At 52.4% G+C, this 23,408-nt stretch overlaps 1 protein-coding gene across 6 annotated transcripts in view; it reads left to right on the top strand.

The window, feature by feature from the left end:
• The window catches only part of IQCE (IQ motif containing E), a 39,402-nt gene that overhangs the window by 597 nt on the left and 15,397 nt on the right, over positions 1-23,408 (top strand). For all 6 annotated transcript variants that reach the window (XM_027125630.1, XM_027125633.1, XM_027125631.1 and 3 more), the window contains exons 2-13: positions 6,254-6,301; positions 7,398-7,443; positions 9,680-9,808; positions 11,352-11,422; positions 14,103-14,216; positions 14,336-14,386; positions 16,278-16,348; positions 17,666-17,738; positions 17,938-17,987; positions 20,217-20,380; positions 21,646-21,701; positions 22,923-23,122. In XM_027125630.1, coding sequence (XP_026981431.1) covers positions 6,254-6,301; positions 7,398-7,443; positions 9,680-9,808; positions 11,352-11,422; positions 14,103-14,216; positions 14,336-14,386; positions 16,278-16,348; positions 17,666-17,738; positions 17,938-17,987; positions 20,217-20,380; positions 21,646-21,701; positions 22,923-23,122 — 1,073 coding nt within the window. The remainder of the gene's footprint in view (positions 1-6,253; positions 6,302-7,397; positions 7,444-9,679; positions 9,809-11,351; positions 11,423-14,102; positions 14,217-14,335; positions 14,387-16,277; positions 16,349-17,665; positions 17,739-17,937; positions 17,988-20,216; positions 20,381-21,645; positions 21,702-22,922; positions 23,123-23,408) is intronic.

Below are 23,408 nucleotides of genomic sequence, written 5' to 3'. Positions count from 1 at the left end.
GTGTCCGCCCACCCCGTGCCTCCAGGGCGGGGGACTTGGTTTACCTAGTGTTTCTGGCGCGCCAACCATCTGCTGGAGACATTATTGTGGATGAATAAACTGCATTCCAGTGGCATGGGGTGGGGTGGGGGAGAACAAGGTAAAAAAACAGATCATGTCCATCAAGTCAGAAAGTGGAAAGTGCGCTGCAGAAAATAAAACAGCCCATGTGACGGAGGTGGATTGGGGAGGCTGCTTTAGACTGGGTGCCAGGAACAGCCACTCTGAGAAGTTGGAGTGTCCTGATGTCACTGATGAGAAGGAGGCATTCTGGTAAAGATCAGAGACCAGTGGGACCAGCAGGTGCAAAGGTCCTGGGGTGGGAAAGTGCAGTGGTTCCAGAGCCTGAAAGAAAGCTTGCTGGGATCTCCTCAAGGGCATGGGTGTGGATGGAAGGGAGCCACGGGCCTGACCATGGAGAGCCTTGCAGGCCATGCACGGAGTTTGAATTTATTCGGGCCACAGTGGGAAGCCTTTGGAGGGCTCCAGACAAAGGGAACCTGGCTCACTTTGCTTCCTTCTCCCAGAGATGGCAGTACCCAGCATGGCTGTACAGAGCTGACCCCAAGCAGGGGCTCAGTGCTGCTGCCACTGGAGCTGCTGAAAGTTTCCTACTTGTCCCTCAAGGCACCAAGTCCTGCCTCATCTGGAAGGCCTGCCCGTCTACAGTGGCCTCAGTTACTGCTCCTTCAACTTCTCATGTTGTTATTATAAATGTTATTCATGCCCAGTAGAGAAAATCAATTACCCATAATCTAACTGCCTACAGAAAACCACAGTTAATGTTTGGTGTGTTTCCTTCCGACCTTTTTTCCGTGCATCTTTTTTTTTCATGTGCTTTTTAAAACTTGAGATCATTTTTATATTGTTTTGTAACCTTTGCCGTTTTATTTCTTCCTAGCATCTTCCCATATCCACACATTTTCAAAAACATGATTTTTAAAATTCTAACTTTTTATATATATATATATATATATAACTGAATCACTTTGCTGTACACCTGAAACTAACACAACATTGTAAATCAACTCTACTTCAATTTTTTAAAAAAAGAAATACATCAAAGACAAATACTGTATCATCTCACTTATATGTGGCATGTAAACAGCAAGCAGTTACCATATTGCACAGGGAACTCTATTCAATATCTTGTAATAACCTATAATGGAAAAGAATTTGAAAAAATATATGTCTGATATAACTGAATCCGTTTACTGTACACCTGAAACTAACACAATGCTGTAAATCAACTATACTTCAATTAAAAAAAAAAATTTTTTTTTAAACTCTAACGTGGGAATTCCCTGGCGGCCCAGTGGTTAAGGCTCCGTGCTTCCACTGCAGGGGGTACGGATTTGATCCCTGGTGGGGTAACTAAGATCTCGCCTGCCGTGTGGCGTGGCCTAAATAATAAATAAATATTCTCGACAATTATTACTCATGCAAACGTGGAAAGATAATATTTTTAAAAAATAAAATGCTAACCTAATAGGATAGCCCTATTTTAACTCTCCATTTCCTTGCTTTTACTCTTTTTTTAAATTTATTTATTTTATTTACATTTATTTTTGGCTGCATTGGGTCTTCATTGCTGCACGCGGGCTTTCTCTAGTTGCGGCGAGCAGGGGCTACTCTTCCTTGCGGTGCGAGGGCTTGTCATTCCGGTGGCTTTTCTTGTTGCTGAGCTCAGGCTCTAGAGCACAGGCTTCGCAGTTTAGGCGCACGGGCTTCGTTGCTCCGTGGCACGTGGGATCTTCCTGGACCAGGGCTCGAACCCGTGTCCTGTGCATTGGTAGGCAGGTTCTTAACCACTGCGCCACCAGGGAAGCTCACTTTTCCTCTCATGGTTTCATGTTTGTGCTGTTAGAAGCAATGCTGCTGTAAACGTTCTTGCACATAGAAGCGTTTGTTAAGCCCCTTATACATGCCGGCCTCTGAGGAGACAAAGACAAGCTGAGCCCCAGTGCCTTGGTCTCCAGGAACCCAGTCTGTGGAAGAGGCTGGGGCAGGGCTCTCCAGGCGTTTAGGAGACTCGCCGCCCTTGGCCCAGGCTAACTGGCAATTTCTCTGCTGAGCTTACGTCTGTTCTCAACCAGACAAGAACCTCCTGTGAACAGGCACTGTCCAGTCTGTCCAATCCCCCGAGTCCCTTGGAACACAGCCGCCTCTGGGCTTGCTCGTGAACCTCACAGAGCACTTACCGCGGTGCCAGGGAGACCACTGTGCCGTGGCCGTGAGCAGGCCCCGCTGGCCAGGGCAGAGCCACAGGGGTGAAGTGGAGCCTGGGCGTGGTCCCTGGTGATTTAAGGGCCAACGCTTCTTAAAGGGCTCACAGTTGCTAGAGCAAGATGATAAGAGCATTTACAGGGCAGGGCGTTTACTACTTGGAAGATTCTCTGTTCCCTGCTCTACGGCTCTGCCTGCGCTAGAAGCCTTTGTCCACCAGGTCCAGCATCTGGGCCCTTCAAAAGGAGTTTCTATTGCCTGCTCTTTCCCCCTGTATATTGGTCACACTTTCCTGTTTCCCTGTGTGTCTCGTCGTTTTTTGTTGAAAACTAGACGTTTAGATAACATATTACAGCAGCTCCTCCCCACGGGGTTGATGTGGTTTGCTCAGTCGTTCGTTTATGTGCTGAGTGACTTGGCCGAGCTAACGTGTGAAGTCGATTTCCCCGCACCGTGCAGCCTCTGTTTCCCTGCTCAGATTTTTTCTTGTTTAAATCTTTTAGCCCAACTACCTAGGGGTTACCCTTGGGTCAGCAGAAGCCACTTGTTGGTCAGAGGTTGTGTTTCACCCCCTGGGCCAGTCAGATTTTCGCCCTTGACCATTGAGTGGTATGTGTGTGTGTGTGTGTGTGCGTGTGTGTGTGTGTGTGTGTGTGTGTGTGTAGGCTGCTGTCACAGTTCAGGGGTTTACATCTTTGCCCACGCACAACGGGGAACTAGCGCATATGGGTTTTCCCTCTCCCATCTCTCCTGAGAGGGCGACCTTGGACATGCGTGTGGCTCTCTGGACTTCCGGGGGTGCCTGTCATTGTACTTTGAAGCCTGGCTTCCTGGGGTCTGCTCTTGGGTCAGGGTAGTTTCTCATTCAGCCAGGGTTTGTTCAGCAGCTGCGCCAAAGCCCCAGCACCACCAGGGCTCGCGCCCTTGGGTTGACGTGGGTGCAGCGTGGGGACAAGCCTGCTCTGACAGAGCACTCCAGGGCTTGCCAGCGGCCTCCCTGAGCCTCAGGGCTGACCGCGACCTCAGGAGGGCGCTCTGGGCTCTTCACCTTCCGGTTGCTCTGCCAGTGAGCTCTCTGCTGCGTGACCACGGAGCTGGGGGCCTCGGGATCGCTCCCCACTTTGTCTGCAACTTGGCAATGGAATCAGGGAGGCGTGCAATTCTCCACTCTCTGGTGCAAATGCAGTCAGTCCCCTCGGCACAGCCGTCGTCCTGCCTCTCCCTTTGGTGGAGGACCTCTGGGCCACTGCACAGCAGGGACAGCGCAGTGTTTCCCCGGAGTGACACTCCTTCTGGGCCTGCCCCTCCCTGCGTGGACCCTCTGCTCTACAAGCACAGGGGAAGTCTTCGCCTGCCGCCTCTGGGGTAGAGCTTACACCCTACTTCTGGGAGCTGGGGGCAGGGGATCCACCACCACCCCTGTTGTGTTGACTGCACCCGCCTGGAGGAGAGCTCTCTGGAATCCTTTCTATCAGATGGAGACGGGGAGCTGAGGGGTGCCTCTGACTCTCGACGTTCTTCCCTGGACTTAGTAGATTTTTCTGAATCAATTTTTCTCCATAGCTGTGTGCTTTTGTCAGTTTCCAGAAACTGCAAAAGATTGTTTCGTGGCTTCTTCTGTTAAAGGGTTGTTTGTTGAGGAGGGGGCCTTCCACGCTCTGGACGATGCCTCCTGGATGAATGCAGTCCTTCCCCGCTTTTACCATATACTAAGTCCCCGTATGTTCCTGCATCTCTTTCTGGACACTATGTCTTCTTTCCCCAGTGTTTTAGTTAGTATATATTTAATGCTTTAAAAATCCTGGTAGGAGAACATGTCCTCCCTGTCGACGAGGAAGCTGCGATGCGGAGGGGTGAGGGGCATGGCCACCATCACCACCCTGCGATTCCTGACTCACGGTGCATGAATGCAATCTCGTGTAGGAATGCGTGGCAGCTCAGATCGTACTTGGAGAAGGAAGAATGACTCGGCCGTTAACGTGCGCTTTTGTTTCTTTTTTTAATACCGTGTATGGTCTCTTTCATGCTGCCGACTGAGGGGTGGATCTTGGGCTGTTCTATGATTTCAGATACTTATATTTTGCTTGTTTAGTTCCTTCTGACTGGCAGGATGGAGGGTGGCAGAGTTTGAGGGGGACTGACTGGGGGGGAAGTGATGGTGTGGGTGAGCCCACCTATGAACACAGAGACCACTTTGCTGTGTTCACCACACACGTAACCTCACTCCCTCGTAGAAACTGCAGGTCCTTAAAAAGTTTTCAAGACTTTGTTCAGAACAAAGAATAGTGACAAGTATTCACAAAAGAAAGTCTTGCTACTTTTCTATGCAGTTGTTAACAGCTCACCTTCACGGTTGGCGGGCTGCCCTTTGTGATGCCAGGGGACGAAGACTGAGCCTTTGACTGGCTTTCCTGATCCTACATCGTGTGTATACCAGTTCCCTCCCTTCCCTGCCTCAATTTTGCACATCATTTCCATATACTAGGTTCAGTGAAAACTTTACAACTATCGTTTGCTATTTATACCTTAAAATGTCATCTGTTTAATGACATCAAAAAAGTAATTCAGTGGCTGATTTTTTAAAGATTCTGTTTGTTTGGAACGCACTACCTTCCCTTCGTCCCCCGAATCCAGTCCCTCTGCACCCTTACGCTGGACTCTCCTTGTTTAAGAGGCGCGCACCGGAAGGGTGCCCCCTGTGGCAGCTGCCCCCTGCCCGTGTGATTGTGCGACCCCACGTTTTTAGTAAAAGTTCAAGCGGCCAGCAGAATTGTTGCTAACGTACTGATAGTTAAGCTTGTAGACGATACACGTGCTTTCCAGAATGCAGTCCAGTCCCGCTGCAGCACTGCATGGACTCAGCTACGCTCCAGACGGCTCGCTGAAACGTAGTTACACCGCCACCCAGATATGGCATTATTGGTTCATAACGGGCGCATTCAGTCCTAACTTCAGTATCAGCGTTTTAGGTCAACTGTACAGGACGGTGGAGGGATTTTAGAAATTGTTCTGCTTTCTCTCCTTGTAGGGTTTAAACCTGAGTAAGTGTGTTAACACAGACACATCATTCTCTTGGGAAAGTTCCCTTTTCTCCTTGACATGCCAGTGTTGAGGTTAGTACAGATTTTATTTCACTCCCTGGGCCAGGGCAGATCACTGGAATCAGAAGGTAGGAACCTCCATACGCCCAAATAACTTGTGTACTGATGGATACGTGAATGACTGATTTGTTCTCACCAGGATGTAGTCACAGGTTCCTTGTGCTTTGATACAAAGATGAAATACTTTTATCAAGAACCGTTCGTTGGGGGAGGGATAAATTAGGAGTATGGGATTAACAGATACACGCTACTGTATATAAAATAGATAAACAACAAGGATTTACTGTGTAGCTCAGGGAACTATATTCAATATCTTGTAATAGCCTATAATGAAAAGAATCTGAAATATGTACATAGGTAACTGAATCACTGCTGTACAGCTGAAACTAACACAGTATTGTAAACCAACTATACTTCAATTAAATTAAAAAGAAAAGAAGTGTTTGTCAATTCTGTGGAGATGGTGTCGCTAGACTGACAGGCCTGGAGCAGCCCTGCCAGCAGAGTTTTGTGTTTTTTTGTTTTTTTTAAACATCTTTATTGGAGTATAATTGCTTTACAGTGGTGTGTTAGTTTCTGCTTTATAACAAAGTGAATCAGTTATACATATACATACGTTCCCATATCTCTTCCCTCTTGCGTCTCCCTCCCTCCCACGCCCCCATCCCACCTCGGTGGTTTGTGACCACCTAGAGGGGTGGGGCCAGCAGAGTTTTGTTCTGTGTCCCCACCTGTTCCTTCGGATGCGACGGGACAGACTGGCTGCTCCTGCCGTGGACGGATGCTCTGAGTTAGATGGGGGCTCTGCGGCCGCTCCCACTCTGTCAGGGTGACTGTGGAGCCAAGCTGGCGCCTGAAGCTTTCGCTGTTCGCATCTCTTCCTTCAGGGAGATGACAGCCTGTCTGCAATAACCTTCGACTCTGACTCAGAGACGGTGAGTGCGGGGCCGGGGGGGGGGGGGGGGGGGGGGGGGGGGGGGGGGGGGGCGTGGCGTGGCTGCGGTGCTCACACGCGGTGTCCCCACAAGTGCTGTGTTTAGCGCCCCATCACAAATTCCACATGCTGCTCCGAGTTTGAAAAGCTCCAGGCCCTCAGGTGGATTTGAATAACTTAGATGATAATTTTAAAACTTTTACCCAGAAGTTAGTCGTGAGCCGAGTACTTTTGAGGCTGATGACAAGTTCCCATCCTGCACCTGGTTTTGGCCTGCGCTCCCCCCAACCCCAGCCCCCCAGTCCTGACACGTAACGGCGGGGGGGCGGGGGACGGGAGCAGAGCTCCGTGATGCAGTCGGAGGCTGAGGTGTGAGAAAGGAGACCTTGGCAGGTGCTCGCCTCCCAGCAGACAAATTCTAGCCTAACCACAGCACGGAGCCCTGGGGGAAGGCGGCCCCAGCACGTCCCACCGCAGCTCTGGGGACTCCAGGGGTGGCATCCTGGGCCTGTTGTCTGAGGCGCAGGACCTCCGCAGAGCTAAGAGTGTTCCCTCCACGCCACTGAGGGCACGGGCCCAAGATGCTCCCGGGAGGAGGAGGGATCGGGAGCAATCTCCTGGGGGAAAGTCAGCCTGCACGGAGCACTTCAGTGTTCCCGCTGGCAGGGAAGTAAGTGGGGTTCTGTGTCCAGCGTGAAGCAGATTGGGGAGGAAGGCATGGAAGGGGCCCCCGGGCTCCAGGCGGGCCACTCCTACTGCACCTTCCCCTCTGCCTCACTCTCAGGTTTCATCTTGCTGAGTCCCGCCTGCGGACAGTCACACCCCCGTGCTCCAGGGGGGGCGTGGGGACGGCTGGTGGTACCTTCAGGGCGGATTTGAGGCGGGACACCTCCGTCTCTGCTGGACGCAGGCCGGGCTGCTGCTCCTGCGTCTGGGGGCGCCTCCCTGTGCCCTGTGCCCTCCTTTGCGTGCACTCTGCTTCGGCCAGTTAATCTGCCGCCCCCGCCCATCCTGAACACCCCGGTGCTTCCTGGTTGGGACCATTGGGCTGCTCGAGAAGGCTCAACCCGCTTTCCGTCGTTTCTTCTTCCTTTCAGAAAGCGAAAAGGAAAAGTTTCCACAGACCTCCCCCTACATCACCGAGTAAGTATGACCAGGGCCCCGTCCCTCAAGTTTCCACAGTTTAACTCAGAAAATGGTGGTTGGAAGCCCTCCTTCCCCAGCGTCCTGCGAGGAAGATCAGGACCGCCTTCTTCTCTGAACCCTTAGGGCCACTGAGGCAGGGCCCGCGAGGGCTGAGGTCCCGAGCTGTCACTGTCCCATTGAGCCCCCCTCCTCCCTCCCACACACACAGTGCTTCGCGGCCTTTCACGTTCTCTTTCTCAAGTCGCCATGCGCTTCCCAGCGCTGCCAAAGGGAAGACAACGCAGGATTTATTCCTCGAGACACAAAGCTGTTCATCTGGGTGCTTTGCTGAATTTTATGTTTCCCGAGGCCTTTGTGACAAACCAAATCCTAGATTGGCTTCCTTCTGCTGCGCACAAGCCTGTGGCCTTGCCTGACTTATTATCTATGCGTGTGTGTACCATATGCGTAGGCTTACGTTTCTTATATACATAAGTATTTGAAACATACTGTCTTATATATGACACACTCAGAGAATACAAGTGAACTTTCATATTAGCCCAGGAACCACATAATCAGAAAGATAGATTCCTGCAAAGAGAAGAAAGTATGTTTCATATCACAAACAAATACGAGTGTTAGAAAGAAGCATCTGGCAATCTGGAGTTTGGAGGTCCCGGCTCTCCTTCCGTGGAGAAAATTGAGAATTGATATAAAGTGAAAGTATGGGTGTTTGTGTTTTAAACCTTCTCTTTTCAGCCCATTTTGTTTCACTCCTTCTTGTCTAGAAAGTACCTAAGGTAAATGTCAGACATCTCTCATTATTCTTGCTGGAAATCAAGCATTTCAAGTGTTGAAAATGCTAGTAACCAAATTACTCTTATCTCGATTTCTGTAAATGTCAGAATTGTGTTTCACGTAATTTAGGATGGCCAGAACCCCCGAAGCATTAAAACCCCCTGAGAGGTGTGCTGTCACTCAGTGGCCCTGCCCCTGCCCGCCCCCCAGCGTGCTCTCCCCCGGCCATGCCTGACGCCTGTCCCCGCAGCAGCGCTGATCCCAGGCACCTTGCTCATCCAACATGGACACTGCGACAGGACGCTCTGTGTCCCCTCCCTGGGACACCCCCAGCCCGCCCTCCTAACACTCCCTTAAGAGGTGTGCGCCTGTCTGATTTCCGGGCCGTGACAGGAGGAGTCATGCCTGTCCTGTTCACTTCATGAGTGGTTCTCTTCACTGCCCAGTCCGGGGCCACGTGGGTTTGCAGCTACCCGCGCTCTGAGATTTTCGGGCTTCACAGCGCTCCGGGGAGGCCGGGGCGGGCGGCCAGTTTCCGGTCCTTCCACACCGACAGGTTTCCACCGCCTGCTGCCTTTTTTCTTCTTCCTTCGCAGCTCTATCCATAGGCGTACATGTTTGGGAATCCTTACTACTTATCGATAAATCCCATACATTTAGGAGGGAAATGTCGTTTGTGGGTTTTTTCCGATCGCTAATTTACCTTCATAAATGAGCACTCCAATGTGTCTTTACTCCTTCACCCTAAACAATAATGGGAAATTTTCCATAAATTCTGAAGCCATGGAAAAATCTTAGAAATTTTAAAAATTAAATGTATTAGATTTAGAATCCCAGGACCTTCTACAGATATAAATTTCTTTGGTATTTAAGAAATATAAGCATATTTTATGAATAGCTTGGTTTTGCATAAGTTTGCATAATCTCCATAAGATTCCAGATTAAAATATAATTTTAAAACCTTTCCGTTGTTTTGATGACAAAATCAAAAATGCCCTGGAAAAATATAATTTTTTCCTCATTTCTTCTAGCCGTTTTACATATCAAGTTCTAAATATTATTACTTGCACGCTATGTATTGACAGCAACATGAAAAAATATTTACAGTGTTAAGTATAAAGGATACAAAATTGTGTGTTTACTATGACTGCAGCTATATAAAAATACATATGCCTCTGAAAAAATTGAATGGGAAATTAAGTACTGTAATATTGGTAGAATTTTAGATTCATATTTTAAAATAAATGTCCCGTTATTTCTCTATAATAAAAAGTAAAAAACAAATGTAAGTATACCTACCAGTCATAACTATAGTTTTAATTTTGTCGGAATGTGTTCATCTGGGGTTGTCATGCCCTTGGGAATGTTTTGCTTTACCATTTCTGTCTCTCTGAAGCACGTATGTTGAGCGGGCATTGATACCTTGCACCTCTAAAACCACACGTTGGCTTTTCAGAGTCACCTTATCACTCTAAGCCACGAAAAGTGGCCTCCTGGAGGTCCCTGAGGACAGCCGGCAGCGCGCCTCTCGGGAGCCAAATGTCCTTAACCCCCCAGAAGCTGTGGCTGGGAAGCTCAAAGCAAGGTATGTGGTCGCCCGGGAGAAACCCTTCCTGCTCGAGGGGAGCGTCTTAGAAATCTCGGGTGGTGACCTGGCACAGAGCGTTTAATACGACTCGTTGGAGCCGCACTGTTTTTGATCTTCTCAAAGACATCGCGCCCCACGGCTTTTACGCAGCATGTGGTGTGGCTCCTGACGTTTGCCGCCTGGGTCCTGGCTTGTCTGGGCACTGCGGGAAGTCGTGTGTTGGAGCTGCTCCTGCTGGCTTGAGGAGTTGTGTGAGCTGTCCCGTGTCACACCGGCAGCTTGAGATTGGGTGTGCCGGGGATACGCACACCGCGGGAGTGGGCAAACGCCACACGTCAGGGCTTTGTTTGTTTTGCGGGCCGGTGGCTGGACGTTTCTCACACACCACTGGTCTCCCTAAGCTTTCTTCAACCCTGAAGACTGATTATTAGAGGCAGCGCCTTACATTGTCTCTGCTTGTACCTGTCATATTAAATCCATGCACGTTGAAACCAGCAAGTCTGACCCCAGCCCTGAAATCAGACCTCACCTTGGAGCATGCATGGACCAACAGCCCCCCCCAGCAGCACCCCTGACGATTTGACCGAAGCGGAAAGAATGCAGAGGTCAAATCTCAGGCGTTCTGCCAGCCACGGTGAGCACGTTGATGGTGACACAGCCACGACTGAGGAACAGCAGAGCGGAAGGGCATGGGGATTGGTGGGTGTGCTCTGACAGTGAGATCTGAGGCTCCCTCAGTCAGAGTGTCCTGAGGACAGTGGCCCCTGAAAGTCCATCCTGCCCTCCTAGAAAGCGGCTTTCCCGATGTGGACAGAGACATCGTCCCGGGCTTCAGTGGTGCCTATCTCCCTAAACTTAGAGTTGTATTTAAATTTGTTGTATAAACAATCTCAGAAATGAGAACTGCAAGGATAATAAAAACCCCAGATGTCACCAGAAAGAATCGGTTGGTTTTCATGTTTCCGTCTTCCTGTCTGATCTTACCCACGTGCTTCCTCCCTCCTTTACTGCTTTGCTTGTCAGCCCTGGCCCCGTGGGAAGCACAGAGGAACCTTGTCCTGGTGCCAGGGATGGTCACCTTGCCGCACTGCTAGCTGGCAGCGCTGTTTCAGGCTGGTGTGTTTCAGAGTCCTGACCCCTTAGGGATCACATGGAAGCAGAGAGCAGTGTACACTGTACCTACCGTTAGACATCGGACTGGGTGCTGTCACCTGCGTGATGACATGACCACGTTTGTTTTTGTTTGTCTTTTTATCTGTTTGCTGTTTAAAATCTAAAGACAGCACTTCTCCTTTTGACCCCCTCCGTTAATCCTTTTACTATAATTAAGCCCCGTGTTCACATCTTTTAGTTTTCTCTTGCTTCTTCTTTCTATATCAATACCGGTTTTGGTTTCCTTACTTCTGGGGAAAGAAGTTAAAACAAGAAAAAAAAAAAAAAAAAATAATTTCATTAACCTCCAGGTTTCCCTTAAGGTGTGGCCAAGAATTCCTTCTACTTTGCAGACAGTCTTTTCAGAGGGTTGTGTGTCTCCCTGCAGGTTATGTTCCTGGGACCCCTGTCTACAGAGAGATGGAGGGCATGTATGACGAGATCATTGAGCTGAAGAAGGTAGCGTTTCCCTCTGTTCTCTGTTGACTTTAAGCGGGAAAGCCCTCGGTAACGTGGATGGAAAGTCACACCTGTGCTGGGATGTGTCACGTGGGAAATAGGAGCCGTAGAGTGACAGCTGAGTTTAAACCCCGGCCCGGTGCCTGAGCAGCTGGGCGGCACTGGCTCACGGAGAGGGCCTCGAGCCCGCTGTGAGAGGAGCCTGGACAGCAGTTAGAGCCCGCCGTGCTCTGCTTCTCCGGCCCCCACGGTGGACAGCACCCGGGGAGGTCTAGATTAACTCCAGTCCCTCTGCGCCCTGAGACTTGGCCTTATGATAGGTCTTTTGGTGTTATTATTATCAATAACTTCCCGTTTGCATAATTCTTTGGTGTTAAGGGCATTTCACAGGCCTGATCTCAGTTGATGTCCACAAGGGCCCCAAGAGATATAGGTCATAGCCTTGAGATTCAGAGAGGTGAGTAGTCTCTCCAAGGTTAACCAGTAGTAGCACCAGGATTTCCATCAAGGTCACCTGCCACCCGTTCCCTAAGGCACAAACTGTACTGCAGTAAATGACATCATCCTCACCTGCTTCACCGTCACCGCTACACCAAACCGGTCTTTAACAGCCGCACATATTCTTGTGCCGCTGGAGAAACAACTGGGCTTCCTTTCCTTCCGTCACGTGAGTCTGTTCACAGACCCGACGTCCCGACCCCACCCCTGCCCCGCCAGCTGAGCCCCGTCCGGCGGGCTGTGATCGGTCTGGGCAGCGTTAAGCAGGGCGTTGGCAGCCAGCGTGCCCAGAGCACGTGAGGAGTCTAGAAGCCATCTCGCCTGAGGGGCACCGGGCCAGGGCCCGTGGACGGGACCCAGCCCTCACCCGCGGGAGCTGCACAGCAGTGCAGGGCCCGCCCGATGAGTCAGGACGTCCCTGTCCAGAGATGTGTTAAGTGAATCGGGCACCGCAGGGAGGGTTGCTACCTTGGTGAGGGGACCGTACCGCGTGAGCTCTGAGAGCCCTGAACAATCGCCGCAGCAACACTCTCAGGAGGAACCTGCCTGGGGCCAGAAATGGGTCTCTGGGTAAAATGATGCTAACGTCACTCAGACTAAATAAGCCGAGCTTCTCTTCAGAGAGGAGAGACTTTTATCTTCAAGACTCTGTCGCTCTGGCAGCTGGGGCATCAGGGTAGTTTTTCTCGGGCAGGTAATGCCTCAGTTTCCTGTAGAAAAACGGGGATAATCATAATACAATTTCATAGGGTTTTGTGAGGATTCGATAAAATGGTCCACGAAGGGGCTTTGGTACAGGGCTTGTAGCTGTGCTGAGCACGAGGAATAGGGAAAAGGGAGGGCACTTTTCTGGAATCCATATTTCTGGAAGCAGAATTCCCGGTATTGGATTTCTTGTCTTTCCCAGTGACCGTACATTAATTGACTAATTCACTAAACACTTGTGAGGGCCAGTATCTCTCCTGCCGGCTGTGGCCATGTGGCCGACTCCCCAGGCTTCCCTCAGTGGGACGCACACTGGGTTGGAATTGCCCTTCCAGTGCTGGGGGCTGGCTGTGTTCAGACACTTCGGACTCTCTTCTGAGCACTACGAGTCCCTTGAAAGGAGAAGGGCTTCTCCAGGATAACTGGCTAATTTGGGGGCAGGCTGGTGCTGGAAGCTGGTTAACCACGGAACTAGCTGACCCGCGTGGGCATTTCCAGATGAGGCTTACGAGCACTGGCTTAACCTTACGCTTTTCAGGCTGTGGGGCTTCCCGGACTAGGGAAAAGCTTTTTCAAGTGAGGACGTTGAAAACAAACTTTAAAAATACCCTACCATCACCATTTCATAAAAGAACTATATATGTCCGAAATAATAGGAAGGGCATAATTTCAAAATACAGGAGAGTGGTAAAAATTGAATAAACTTAGTTTTATGGGGCTTCCCTGGTGGCACAGTGGTTGAGAGTCTGCCTGCCGGTGCAGGGGATGCGCGTTCGTGCCCCGGTCCGGGAAGATCTCACATGCCGCGGAGCGGCTGGGCCCGTGAGCCATGGCCGCTGAGCCTGCGCGTCTGGAGCCTGTGCTCCGTAACGGGAGAGGCCACAGCAGTGAGAGGCCTGCGTACCGCAAAAAAAAAAAAAAACAAAAAAAAACTTAGTTTTATGAAAAACTGACAGTCTTCCCTCTAAGTTCACCCCAGACTGGTGAAAAGTTCATCCACAGGTAAATGTTTGGGAACCACTGCTCTGACCAACTGAGCCTTAGTTGAGGATAAGAATTTTAAATGGACATAAGACTGTGATAGTATGTGGTGTGTGAGGAACATGGGCTTTGTCACACGGACATGGAGGAGAGCATGTCACATGGGCACCTTCCAGAAGTGCTGCTGGCAGTATCGATTGGGCGAGCAGCGTTTGTCTGTGGCAGGGGTGCTGCTGGCATTGTGTGGGGCAGAGTTCCTAGTTGCCTGGGTAGCCCTGCACCTAACGGGGCATTTACCCCCTGGCCCAGCCTTCACTGTGACGTCCAGACCTCCCTCACCCACTGCACACGCAAAGCCCTGATTGGGAACCAGGAAGCTTGTAAAACACCTCTCCAACTCAGTGTTTCACCAGGATGTGTGTGTGTGTGTGTGTGTGTGTGTGTGTGTGTGTGTGTGTGTGTGTGTGTGTGTGTGTGTGGTCCTTCTTTCCTTCAGTCATTACACGTGCACAAAAGCAACATGGATCTGATGAGAACAAAGCTTCGGCGCTTAGAAGAGGAAAACAGCAGAAAGGACCGGCAGATAGAGCAGCTTTTGGATCCTTCCCGAGTAAGTTCCTGGCCCTGCACGGCGGTGCCCCGAGGCAGGCGTGGGGCGTGGCCAACGCGGGGGCGGGGGGGCGTGGCTAGACCACGTCTTGTCTTCATTCCTCAATCTGCTTCCCACAGGGCCCGGATTTTGTTCGGACTCTGGCAGAGAAAAGGCCTGATACTGGCTGGGTGAGTATAATCTCCAGCAAAACAGGTAACCTGTCCACTGAAACCTTACCTTCCAAACAGCCTGTAGAGAGATGCCTTTTCTCTACAGCACTCATACCAGAGGAGGAGCAGATTCGGGGAAGGGCTCGGGACCTCCTGAAACCCTACTCCACGGAGCCGTAGGGATTACAAGAAGATGCTGGGGGGCTCTCAGTGGGAGTGGGAGGGAGGCTGAGCAGGCTTAGCACAAAGGCCGGACATATACTGTAGAAGAAGGTAGTCACAGTGGGGGACTTAGCCCGCCACACCTAAGAAACACACGTCAGGCTTAACAAGTGATACTGATTTAAGACAGAGAAACAAAGCAGAAACAGAATTAGACCTTAAAACACATACAAACCCCTCTTGTGTGTTATGTAATAATACATAACAGATTGAATGAAACAAAATTATGGCAAATGGAGCCAGTATGATGAATGCTATGGCAATAAACGATAGCAGTTGGAGAAAAATGTATCACAATAAACCTCACATGAGTCAAGGAAGTACATTTTTTAAAAAAACCTGATATGCTAAAAGAAAACTGGAAAGGATCCAATTCTGAGATTATTGAACACAAAAATCACATTAATGATGCAATTAATAATGGGTTTGATAACATAAACTTAAAATTTATAATAAAAAGGGCTTCCCTGGTGGCGCAGTGGTTGAGAGTCCGCCTGCTGATGCGGGGGACACGGGTTCGTGCCCCGGTCCGGGAAGATCCCACATGCCGCGGAGCGGCTGGGCCCGTGAGCCATGGCCGCTGAGCCTGTGCGTCCAGAGCCTGTGCTCCGCAACGGGAGAGGCCACAACAGTGAGAGGCCCGCGTACCGCCAAAAAAAAAGAAATACTTGCCCGTGTGCACAAGGAGGACCGGCCGGGAGTTTCTGTAATAGCAAGAGTGGGTTACAAATTAAGCATCTATCAGTAGAGGAACGGGTAACTAGAATAACATCGATCTGTAGGAACTAGTGGGGACAGATCACCAAGACGGCCTATTGAGTGAAAAGCACAAGCTGCAGAATGACGGGGTGGGGGGGCACCATTTGTGTAAACAACAGCAAAATGCCAGACTTTCAGGGGCTGTGCACACATGTGTGCGTGTGTAATAAGGCCTAGAGAATGCACAGGAAGTTGATAACAGTATTTAGTTGACAGGGGTCAGCTCCAAGGGTATAGTGTCATCTATAATTTTTTTCAAGAAAATGTATTCATGTATTACTAGTATAATTAAAAATTACCGTAAAATCCAGTTAAAAAGTTGTTTGACTCTTCAGAAAGAAAGAAAGGGATGTTCTTTCGGGAGTACAGGGTGTTATCTCCCAAAGTGTCCCATGAACAGAGAACAGGAGGCATAGAGACGGAAGGGCATCTCAAGGCCTCTGTCCAGCTGCCCGGCCTCCTCCAGGCCCGCTCCCTCCCAGGGGCGTGCTGGGGACCGGGGTGTCCTGGGCGGGCTAGGCTTGGTGAGTTTTGCATCCAGGGACTGAGGTGGCTTCCTCGAAGGTAACCGTGCAGCGGCCTGTCCTTCCTCCAGAGGGTGGCTGTGGAATGGGATGGAGGGGACGGCGGCACCTTTTGAGTGGGAGCATCCCCTGTGGCCCCACTCACCGGCCCCTCTGCTCTGAGCGGGCAGGACAGCCTGGCCCTGTCTCTCCAGCTGAGTCTAGAAGAGATGCCAGCACTGATGGGGAGGACAGCTAAGTAGGAAGGCGCTCTGGCAGGAGGCTGTGCAGGTGCTGCCGGGTCAGCGGGCCGGGGACACCCAACCCCGCCCAGGGAATGGGGCCGGCTGAGCCCCTGGCGGGAGGGGGAGGGCGAGGCCATGGCCGCAGAGACGTCAGCTTGACGCGTCCTGTTGCCTTGGCAGGTGATCAGTGGGCTGAAGCAGAGGATTCTCAAGCTGGAGCAGCAGTGCAAGGAGAAGAACCACACCATCGAGTACGGAGCCTTGGGGGGCCGGCCGGGGTCGGGGGGTGGCCCAGGCTCGGGAGGGGCCCGCTGGGCGCGCACCTGGCCTGCCTCCGGCTCCACGTCCACACTCGCTGTGCCCTCAGCTCCAGCTTCCGTTCCCACCCTGCCCCCACGTCTGTGTCCAGCATCGCCGTTCACCAAAACGGGACCGTGAACAGCCGCGCCTCTTCCATCCGACCCTAAGGAGCAGTGTTCCCCTTTCCTCTTTTCTTGTTCCTGTTCCACTGAAGAAGTGCTTTCTCTCCTTAGTCTTCTGTGGTCACTTTTCATCTCCAAGATGAACTGTATAGACCTTGATACAAGCCGTTAACGCTTGGTCATCTCCCCTACCTGCTTCTCTCGCTGTCACGCACTATCCTGGTGCTGTTTTTTTTTTTTATTTTTTTATTTTGCGGTACGCGGGCCTCTCACTGTTGTGGCCTCTCCCACTGCGGAGCACAGGCTCCGGACGCGCAGGCTCAGCGGCCATGGCTCCCGGGCCCAGCCGCTCCGCGGCATGTGGGATCTTCCCGGACCGGGGCACGAACCCGTGTCCCCTGCATCGGCAGGCGGACTCTCAACCACTGCGCCACCAGGGAAGCCCCCCAGTGCTGTTTTTAGGGCAGCAGCGCGGACTCCTTTCCTGCTGTTTTATCACAGAGGAGAGCCTTTCCTAGCTGTGTTTGAGTTTACTTAAGGAAATCTGAGTTTTCACTTTCTGTTGTATCCTCTTTAAACAGTAGAACCCCCCTCCTTTGTTTCTTGCTGGAATCGTCAACTTTAAAATTTTTATCATTTGCCGATTTCTTCTGTGTCTCAGAATCCTGAACTCTGTAACTTTACTTTCATTTCTCTGTTAGAGCCTTTTCCCTGAAGTCTGTTAAGTGTTGAGAGCAAGGGGAATTATACAGGCAATACAACTTGAAAAAAATGATTCTCTTTCCTTTAAAGAACCATTCCCTCCACCTTCCCCAAAGATGACTCTTCCCGTCTAACCCTGAGGTCTTTCTTCACAATTACTGCGGTTTTTAAAGACAGGCCCTTGTTAGCAAAGAATACCTGCTGGGGGTCGGTTACCTCACCCTGGACAGGGGCAGGTCCAACGAGGAAGGGTCCTGTAGGTGCGAGAATTCTCTCCTCGGCCTTGTGCAAGGCCACGGCCAGCTGAGGGCCGGCTCAGGCTTCGCTTCCCAGCCCGGTTCTCTTCCAAAGCCCATCCTTCTCCCTGTTCCGGGAAACAGGCTTCCTCTTGCTCTGCCCGAGAATGCTGGCACTGCCATGTCAACTCTGAACTTGGGTTTTTAGCAAACTGCAGACTGATATGAAGACCACTAACTTGGAGGAGATGAGGATCGCCATGGAGACGTATTACGAGGAGGTGCGTGCCCTCCTGCCCCGGGGCGGGGGGCGGGGTCGGAGGGTGGGGGGCCAGCTGCACTGAGGGGCCCTCTTCTAGTTCATCTTAACTTGAACACAAATCAGCAACTTAGCGCTCACTTCCTGCCACTGGGCGGAAGTCAGGAATCACTGCCGTTTTTTCGTTTTGTATTAAATGCATTTTAATTTGGTGTTTACAGATTCATCGTCTCCAGACGCTCCTGGCAAGTTCTGAAACGACAGGAAAGAAGTATGATCCTCTCCTTGGGAGCCATGTTTCATGTGTTGTTTTCATGTTAAACTGCTGTCAGAGCAGGGTAGGCCTTATGTGGGGCCTGCAGACACTGCCCTGACTTGGGAGCCTGCGCCCGTGTTACTCATGGTTAGAGCTGGCGCGTTTCCCTTTGGGATGTTACAGATGTGCCCCCACAGTTGCCATGTGTTGCCCACTAACAGCACAGTCGGTGCTGTGGGCTCTCATTGTTCGTACTACTTCACAGCTTCCAGCTTAGACTTAGAAAACACTATTTTTCAAGGCAGATCTTCCTTTTCGGAAGACATTTAGTACCAAGTACAAGTTCATCTTGCCAAATAAGTTTATTAGGAGAGACATCAAAGTTTCCTTATCTCGTGGATTTTCCCTTGTCCCTTTCCCAGGTGATATCAGGCTTTCAACAAATTAGGAAAGGAGGGATCCCTTATCTTAGATTTGGTTGTGTCACCAGCCTCTGCAGTGAATTACTGACATTTATTGAGCATTTACAATGTGCCAGGCATGGTCTTCCCTTTTTCTCCTTTCCTCCTAGTAGTTTAAAATGAGGGCTGGTCGGGACTTCCCTGGTGGCGCAGTGGTTAAGAATCTGCCTGCCAGTGCAGGGGACACGGGTTCGATCCCCGCTCTGGGAAGATCCCACGTGCCGAGGAGCAGCTAAGCCCGTGAGCCATGGCCGCTGAGCCTGCGCTCTAGAGCCCGTGCGCCACAAATACTGAGCCCACGTGCCACAACTACTGAAGCCCGCGTGCCTAGAGCCCGTGCTCTGCAACAAGAGAAGCCACCGCAGTGAGAAGCCTGCGCGCCGCAACAAAGAGTAGCCCCCTCTTGCCGCAACTAGAGAAAGCCCCGCATGGAGCAACGAAGACCCAATGCAGCCAAAAATAAATTAATTAAATAAAATAAAATAGGGGTGGCAAACTTTCTGTAAAGGGCCAGAGGAGTCGATTCCCATTATTCACAGTGTTATGTTCTGTAAAGTGTCCACGAACACTGAATTGGGAAATGCTGAACCAGTGCTTCTAGGGGAAGCACGGAGTTCTGTTCCTGAGACCCTCTGGTCACAGCTTTCCCATCACCTGACCGGCATACAACCCGCCTTCATGTGTGTTTCCGTTTAAAGGCACCTTATTTAGTGTCCGTTCTTAGCACTGAACTCTTGACCAACCGCGCCGTGACTCAGGCCTGAACGAAGCTCTGACACGTGTGGTTCCTCCCTGAGCTGTGTCACAGCCTCCTAGCAAGTAAGAACTATGCTGCAGGGGACCGCTGAGAGCGGCGAAATCAACAGAAGGCACAAAGACGAGAAAAGACCTCGAAATCCACCCTGTGGATAGGGCGAGACCTGAGACCAGATGCGGATGGCGCTTGTCCCCCCAGCCGGGAGTGAGCCCGCCTGCAACTCAGACCCACAGACTGACCGCAGAGGCACCACAGGCATCGATTTGGGAGTTACAGATACGTTTTAGTGAGTAGGCGAATTTGCAAATATGGATTCTGTGAATAAAGGGGATTGACTGTATTTTAGACTCATTTTGCGGAATAAAAGGCAAGATCAAAACTACCATCTAAGGGGCTTCCCTGGTGGCGCAGTGGTTGAGAATCTGCTGGCTAATGCAGGGGACACGGGTTCGAGCCCTGGTCTGGGAGGATCCCACATGCCGCGGAGCGACTAGGCCCGTGAGCCACAACTACTGAGCCTGCGCGTCTGCAGCCTGTGCTCCGCAACAAGAGAGGCTGCAACAGTGAGAGGCCTGCGCACCACGATGAAGAGTGGCCCCTGCTTGCCACAACTAGAGAAAGCCCTCGCAAAGAAAAGAAGATCCAAACAGCAAAAATTTTTAAAAATTTAAAAATTAATAAAACTCCTACCCCCAACATCTTAAAAAAAAAAAAAAACAAACTATTATCTAAGTATTTACAGAACAACAGAGAAAGTAAATGTCCACAAGTTCCTTAGTGGTCCTGTTTAATGTCCATTGCTAATGACTGAACACAGTATTTCGTTACACAGCCTCGCTGATGAGAGGAGCGGATAGCAGTCTGCTTGTCTGGGCTTCAGAGTTAGTGTTCCCTGTTCAATCGCAAACGTTCATCGGCAGAAACCACGCTGAGCGCCCAGGCCGCCTAGCGCCCACCCCTCACTCAGGACGCGTAGTAAACCAGTTCAGGCACCAAACCTTAGCCGCTTGGTCTCGTTCCTCCTAGGCCTCCAGTGGAGAAGAACGTCGGCCTTAAAAGGCAGAAAAGAATGAGCAGCGCCCTCCTGAGCTTGTCCCGGAGCGTCCAGGAGCTCACGGAGGAGAACCAGAGCCTGAAGGAGGACCTGGACCGCGTGCTGAGCGACTCCCCCACTGTCTCCAAGATAAAGGGTACCTGCTCCCCAGAGCCGCCAAGGGGGGAGGCGGGGCTGGGGACGCCAGGAGGGGCCCCAGGACGCGGGCGGCTGCGGCCGCAGGGGAGTCGTAGCCCTCCTTCCCCCGCGCACCCCGGGCAGCGCTGCTCCAAGGTGTGTTCCAAAGCGGTGGCAGCCTGCTGAGCGCCAGGCGCCGCTCTAGACACAGAGCTAGAGCAGTGAAGGCGCTCTTGCTAAGACGAAAAGCCAGCAGGTCAGATGCCGGCCAATGGTAAGAGCGCGGGTCAGGGGGCCGCAGGGGGGGGGGGGGGGGGGGGGGGGGGGGGGGGCACCAGCAGGTGCAGAGCCCCCGAGTATCCCGCCGCGTCTGAGGCCGGGGGCCCAGCCTGCGTACGCGCTGGCCATGGACACAGAGGTGAGGGCGGGGGAGAACAGGGCCCTGCAGGCCACTCAGGGGACAGAGGGCTGGAGCAGGGGTGGGAGGGTCTGCCTCGCCTCTCGAGGACCCCCTGCTCCTGTGCTGAGTGGACGCCGTGTAGGAAAGGGCCTCGCAGGGGCCGCTGGTGGCCTGGCCCAGGTGGCACAGCAGTGGTGAGAGGTGGCCAGGCTCCGGTGCACATGGGGAGTGGGTGCAGCCTGTGAGGCACACGGGGTCCGGGCTACTGAAAGGACAGGGGGGGTGGGGGACATGGAGCGAGCGTGCCGGGGGGGTGGGTAGGTGGCCGGTGGAGGTCGGTGCGTCGGTGAGTCGGGGGTCGGGCGGGGCCCTCGGCAGGAGGGCCCGTCCTGGAGGCCGTCGGGGACCAGGTGACCCGGCGAGAGTCCGGTCACCCAGCGAGCGAGTGGGGGGAGGATGGACCGGCTGAGCCGCTTGAGGGGCCTCCAGGAGCGTGTGGGTGTCGGGGAACACACTGGTGGCCCGGGGGCTGGGGCCGAGGCCGGGGCCTGGGATGTGGCGGAGTGGACTTGCTGCTGAGCTGGAGAAGGGCCGTCTTGGCAGGCTGGTGAGGCCAGAGCCCGACGGGGTGGAATCGGGAGAGAAGGCCGCACTGAGTCCTCTCCCAACCGCTTGTGTCGGTAAAGCCGCGGTGAAAGGGAACAGACGTCGCCGTGGGGCCGCCCTCGGCACCGCAGGTCTGCCGGGCGTGGGGCCGCCGGCCGTGGGGGCCAGCCTCTGGAGGGGATGCCGTCGGGCCGTGCTCCAGACGGGAGGTCCGGGCTGAAGGGGCCCGTCGGGACGGCTGTACGAAGGGCGCCCGTCACACCCCGCTGTCCCATCAGGCTCGGTGGAGTGGAGCAAGCCCCGGCTGCTTCGGCGGATCGCAGAGCTGGAAAAAGTGAGTGTGGTCCTGCCACGGCACCTTCCCTGCTCAGGACCTGCCTGTGTGAGAGCAGCGGGTCTTAGAACACGGGACAGACACAGCGCCGCTCCCGGGACTTACACAGGGAGTCGGGTTGTGCTGAACATGTAAACGGTGGCCGTCTGTCCGCAGACGGCATGCGGACACGCTGGCAAGAGGAGACACTTACGGGTCCGGACGAGACCTAAGGGCGTGTCGTGCCTGTCCCTCGTGTCACAGACGGCAAAGCATGGTCACACGACACACCGAATCGTTTCAGGCTCTCGTGGGCACCCGTCGCTGGGTGCGTAGGATCCCAGAGCCTTTCAGACACCCAGCCTGCCGTGCACCTGGGGGCTTTTTACTACCAGTCACTTCCCAGACTGTTTCTCACCACTCGTGTAGTATTTGAATTCTCAGAAAACTGTGCATCCGCACTTTGCCAACCAGGAAAGTTAGGAAGTTACCGTTTCCTCATATCCCCCATGTGAATTTGCAAATGTCAATCTCGTTCTGTTGAACTGGGTCAGAAGTGTCCCTCCCTTTTGAGTACTGGTACAGTGTCAAGTTAGAACTGTCCACTGTTTGGATGCAGAGTAAACCTAGAGGGGAGCAATAAAAAAACAATAATTTCACGTATTTACAAAGCAGAGAACTTAAGTGTCTATAAATTGTGGGTAGTTCAAGAATAAAGCTTGTTAGGAAGGAAGGGCAGCCAGAGGTGGTCCAGAAGCCGGTGGGGCAGCGATCTTCCGCTCGGAGAGATGCTGACATCAGTGGGAATCTGAAGGCGCTCAGTATCTCCAGCTGGCAGAGCTGGATCGTCCTTGACGTGTGAAAGCACAGAGGCTGAAAATTCCAGACGTCCTAGGGAAATAATAGGGTAAACAAGCACAAAGGAAAGCAGTTTACGGTTTCACCTTCTGTGCTCTGCTGTCTGTTTATTACCGCACCTGCCCCATCCCGGCTGGGTCTGCGTGCTCCCTGCTCCAGAGGAAGAGAGTTCGGGGGGTGGGGGGTGGGGGGGGAAATGCCCTTCCATCGCCCCTAGGACTCTGGTGGAGCAGAATTGTCCCCGGTCAGCGTCCCAGGCTTCTCAGATCACACGCAGAGCTCTTCCCATTCCCTTGCTTGGGATGAGTTTCCCCTTGGCCGTTGTCTCTTTCCTAGGAAAGTAAAGTAAGAAATAACGTCTAACAGATGCCTTGTTGCCTCCAGAAAATAAGTCTGATGGAAAGCCCCAAATCACACGCTTCAGAGGTGGTCCTGTCTACCCCGCCGGCTCACTCGGTGTCCAGCTCCACGGTGCACCGGCAGCCGCGCCCCGACCGCCAGGAGGAGAGCGAGCGACTGCGGGGGGTTGTGAAGAGCCTGAAGGGCGAGCGGAATGCCCTGCACACCCGGCTGCAGGAGCGAGAGTACGTTGTCCCGCACGGCTGGCGCCCGGCCACCTCCGGGAGAGGTCCTGCTCCCGTGACTTGTGTAGTTGCTGGACTTGAGCTGTTCTGGGGATTTGGGGAAGGCTCAGCTCATGGCAGTCGTCACACAGATACGTTTCTACGATTCTGAAACTTGTGATGTTTTAGTTGTGAAATGAAGGCAGCTTTAGTGGGGAAAAGGAGACACTGATTGGCCGTATGACGTCACGAAAAGCACGGGGCGGAGGGTGCCACTTAAATCTCTTTACACGGGATTCCAGACGGC

Source organism: Aethalodelphis obliquidens, unplaced genomic scaffold (assembly GCF_003676395.1).
Source record: "Aethalodelphis obliquidens isolate GAN/ISIS:26980383/991018 unplaced genomic scaffold, ASM367639v1 scaffold30, whole genome shotgun sequence".
Classification (NCBI taxonomy): Eukaryota; Metazoa; Chordata; class Mammalia; order Artiodactyla; family Delphinidae; genus Aethalodelphis; species Aethalodelphis obliquidens.
The sequence above is the reverse complement of the archived record's forward strand: the minus strand, read 5'-3'. Positions and strand labels throughout refer to the sequence as shown.